This window comes from Austrofundulus limnaeus, unplaced genomic scaffold (genome assembly GCF_001266775.1).
Source record: "Austrofundulus limnaeus strain Quisiro unplaced genomic scaffold, Austrofundulus_limnaeus-1.0 Scaffold328, whole genome shotgun sequence".
Classification (NCBI taxonomy): domain Eukaryota; kingdom Metazoa; phylum Chordata; class Actinopteri; order Cyprinodontiformes; family Rivulidae; genus Austrofundulus; species Austrofundulus limnaeus.
The window spans coordinates 611620-616205 of record NW_013952730.1 but is presented as its reverse complement, the minus strand read 5'-3'; the positions used below and the strand labels follow the sequence as shown (position 1 = coordinate 616205).

General features: G+C 45.9%; 1 protein-coding gene across 1 annotated transcript; it reads right to left on the bottom strand.

The window, feature by feature from the left end:
* On the bottom strand, positions 1-3861 carry bmp10 (bone morphogenetic protein 10). Its single transcript, XM_014022412.1, has 2 exons — positions 2629-3861; positions 1-2254 (listed from the first exon to the last, which is right to left on the bottom strand). Exons 1-2 carry the CDS (start codon positions 3035-3037, stop codon positions 1185-1187), a joined length of 1479 nt encoding a protein of 492 aa, XP_013877866.1. The 5' UTR covers positions 3038-3861; the 3' UTR covers positions 1-1184.
* Positions 3862-4586: the final 725 nt, after the last annotated feature.

Below are 4586 nucleotides of genomic sequence, written 5' to 3'. Positions count from 1 at the left end.
TTCCCAACAAAATTTATTTTGTGCTGCAAATGCATTGTCACGGGTACAAAACTTCCTCTACACTGACTTACAAATGTACATATATAGTCATCAACTCTGTTTAGAAATTAATAAATTAGAACAATAAATAGTATTTTATTTGACACAAGCAGCAGACGTATCAAATGGTTTATAACAAAAAGGAAGCATTTCATTTGGGTAACCAACCCAACATGGCCCATTTGACCTGTTTACTTAAAGTCAAAGTAATCTTCAGAAAAGGCCATCTGTCCACAGAAGTGATGGACGACTTGGTTGGAGATATGACAGCCAGTTAGTTTAAAAGGTTGCCTAGGAATGTGGACATGTCCCACTACATCAGAAGTGTCCAAATGGCTTCAAGTCCTCCAAGCATGAGTGTTGGTGTACATGTTTTTTAACCCTCGACACCTTGCTATCACAGTGACTCGGGGAGAGTGGAAAATAAGCATGTGAAGAGGGAAACAGGAAGAAGATAAATAACCCTGCCACCGGGACCGCTTCCACAGTGTTCACATGTCAGGGGGCTGTAGGAGGCCAGAGGTGGGCCTGTAGGAAGCTGGAGGTGGGTCTGTACAGTCCATGGCTTGTCAGGTTGCCTCAGGCAGGTCATTTGACTGCACCGAGGCACATGAAGTGCTGATTAGTAGTTCACGTTGAGTGGGGAGGCCAGAGATAAGTGGAGAGGAAGATGTCAAGGGGGAAGGAGAGGGAGGAGTACAACTGACCCACTAGTTCCCACCAGATTATAGGATGGACTCAGTTCTTTGAGAAAACTTGTGTATTTTTAAGTCTTGTAGGAATGAGGGCATGACTTTTTCAATGACAACATTCTGACTGTAGTTCTGTTGCACAGCTCTACTTTCTCTCCATTGTCAGACTGATGTTTAGGGGTTTTTTTTACCTTAAAAGATGAAGTATTACTCTCTATCTTACGGTAATATATATCTACATATATAGCTGTTCATTTGGATTGCACAATAGGTTCATCAACAAAGAATGAACACTTCCAGTCTTAGTTAGTAACTCTCACAAAGATTCCAACAATCCTTCATTTCTTTCTTCAAAGACCTTCTTGATTTGTCGTCATGTAGCTTATTGCTTATTTTGCATCTTTCCTCTTGTGGTAAGACTTTAAAKGGCCCCTTGCTGCCTGAAACTGTGGACTATCTGCAGCCGCACTCAGCCACAACCATGCCTTCATACTTGTACTTGTAGGTGACCACACCTGTGTCGTCCAGGTAGAGCAGAGAGATGGGGTCCAGCTTGGTTGGCACACAGCAGGCCTGGGCTGCCTTCTGAGGACTGTTGATGTTGACCAACGTCTGGACGATGGCGTGCTTTGTTGGCGTGACGTGCTTTGTCAGGGGGTAAGAACAAACGCCTGTGCATTCGAAGGCATCATAACCAGTCGGGGCCAGAATCCAACTGTCCCATCCGATGTCCTTGAACTCCACATATAGAGACTGCTTCTTGCAGTGGTTGCCCTTGGCGTTGCGTCGAATGCGAGATGCGGTGTCATAGATCAAGTTAGAGCGCATCTGGATAAGATCTTCTTCATCTGGGTCTCCCCCGTCCCCATCCTCTCCCAGCTCCCCCCACATCCCGTCCAGGTCCGTCTTCATGTCATTCTGCAGAACTGCATTAGAAGTCTCATGGTCAATCATCTCATTCAGCTCTCGCCTGTCATCACGGTGATCACTGCTCCGGTCATCAGAGAAAACAATCAGCAGGGGTTTATGCTTTTCCTCTGAGTTGTTTTCAATCCTCATGTCTCCTTCAGGTGAACTCTTGTCAGTGCTGTTGTTCATCGAGCCTTGAACATTCTCATTGTCACCAATGCTGGAGATGTGCACCTCCAGCCGGCGCGTGGTGTCACCTTCAGCTTTGCGCCAACGCTGAACGGCACTGGTAAGGTCAAAAGCCTCCCAGCCATTATCGGTCCCGTAAACCTGGCGAGAGGCCAATTTCACCAGCTCAGTCCGGTCTTGTACCCCTTGGAAGGTGTCGCCTCTCGCCGTCTTTCCATCAGTCACGTTACCGGACCAGTCTTGAGATTCCGGCTCATAGATGGTGACCTTGCGGTCGACACCAGCGTAGAGGTGGCGGTCAGTTTGGACCAAAGTGTAGAGGCGAAGCTCGGCTGCTGTGATGTGTTCATGACGGGGGATCGACACGTTGAAGAGGAGAGGGTGACGTCTCACTCCTCCAACACCCACAACACTGGGATTTGTGTCTGAACAGAGAAAGATTGAAAGAAAAATAAATCGACTTGTTCACAGTAAAGCTTACTTTTAAACTAAATGTCAACATTTTATTGTGATTTCTATCACAAAAAATATATCAAAAAACTTTTTTATTGAACGTGAAAAAATAAAACAAAAGAAAAAAGTTGCAAATAGAATAGCTCCATTGTTAGACCACAGAACAAAGGAGTTAACATTGGTTTACACAAGCTTTTATCCACAGTCTATTTAAAACTGTTCATATTTGAAAAAAACATTCTGGTCTTGTTTAAATTTATGATTAAATGCCAATAAAGAATATATGGAATTTAGAAATGAAGCTGTTTTGTATATCCATGTTTAGGAAAGTAGAACAAAGTCGTACCTTCATTTTTGAAGCTGCGGATAATATTGGCGGTGGGCATGGCCGTCCGGTCATTAGCAAAACGGTTATAAAGCTCCATCATGTATTCAGGAGGCTCCTCTCGTGTATTTCCAGCTGACAGAGGTGGAGGACCCAAACCGGACAGGTTGAAAGCTCGCAGAAACTGCTCCTTCAGGCTTTCCATCATGTCTTGCATTTTCTTGTTGCTGTCCTGCTCCAACACGGATGGATCCACCACACCTCCATGCCCGTCCCCCAGTCCTGGTGCAGGACGTTGCCTTCGATGAGCGTTGGAGATGGGGCTGCTCTTCACGCAGAGAGGCCCCCAGAGCAGCACGACAGAAAGCATCAAGAAGAAAATCTTGTAGGTGCAAATGGTTCCCAGTTGAGAGACCCAAATGCTCGCCATGGGAGAAGTAATCTGCAGCACTCAAGTTTCTGCCCTCTGGAGTGGCCTATAGATGAGCTCATGCAACAAGGAAATAAAATGATTTGGTTCTCAGACCGTGTAAATGTAAAGGTTTAGTGGAGTTCTGGTCGGTTCATCTACAGGCTGAGACAGTTCTGAGTCCTTAGGTGAAGCTGAACTGGTGTTGACCCTTGCACTGACCAACACGAGCCCCTCGGCAGGCGTGTTTGCTCCTGGTGCTCCCCTCCAGGTCTCACCGCATTTATTCTCATGCGCACCTTTTGAAGTCCCTTTCAACAGGACCGTGGTTCCGGTGACAGGGTGGCCGWGGCTTGTCTTCGTCTGTCTGACTCATCTCTGTTGGGTCCTCTCTTCTGTCCGTCTGTCTCTGTTCTGCTCTCTCTTCTCAGCTCTGGGTTTCAGTCCCTTATCTATAATACGGTGGGCTCTGCATTGCACAGTGCGTATGGTCTCTTTGTGTGGTGAGTGTGTGTGTGTGTGTGCGTGCATTCCCTTTAGTTTTGTGTGATGCCCTAGCGTGTGCGTTATCTCACAACTTCCTTAATGAGGATTTTATAAACACTGTCCTGTAGCCTCTTCCTTGTGGATGGGCGATGTTGTTGTTGGTGGGCGTTCCGGGGTTGATTCTCTTCACTTGTTTATTTGCTCTGTAAGTGGTGGAGTTCTGCAAACTGTTTTTAGGCTTCATTGAGCCTTTCTTTTTGACAAAAGCAAAGTAATGTGGGTTTGTTGATGTTGTTAAACATGGCAGGATGCATCTATCAGACAACATTGTTCCAAATGAAATTGAAACGCAATGAGGTGTGGGGTCATAATGGTGGACAGTGAAAGTTACTGGATTTAGTGTGAGTGGAGTTGCTCTTAGGCAGTATAAAATATTTTTCTTGTTAAAACCATCTCAGGGTTATTTCACGATGAAAAGCATTTTTGTAAACAAGCAAAAATAATAATAATAAAGGTACAACACTAAACACGTGGTTTCATTAAGCGCCAGACAAGGTTCTCTGGAAACATTCCTCTTGATTAGGAAGACAGCAGCAAGTCAAAGGTGAAGTTTACAGAAACCTTGTGACAGAGAGAGATTTCCACCACACAACTATGTGAGACATCCAACAAATGCATGGCCTGTGCCACACTCTWCTTGGCGACACGAGCCGTCCCATCTAACAGCTCCGAGAGACCTTGATTGTGTCAACAGTGGCTCCTCCACAGATCCGAATAGCTGCTCGGTTCATCACCTGCACCCCCTTCCCACCATGCAACTGTCCTTCATTCCTGAGCTTCCTCTCGTGACCCCCAGATACACTACAGATTTCAGTGCGTCACTGAGATGGGAAAGAATGAGCTTTTCCTGCCTCTGCCACTCRTCTGCCAGGCTGACAGTTGACAGACGTGCCGTTATCTGGTGCTTTGTTGGACTGCTGCTGCAACAGACTTTCACATCTTCCTGATGGGCTTGAGAAGGCTTGATAGTGGCAGTATCCTTTTTCACATGCACACACACACACACACACACACACACACACAC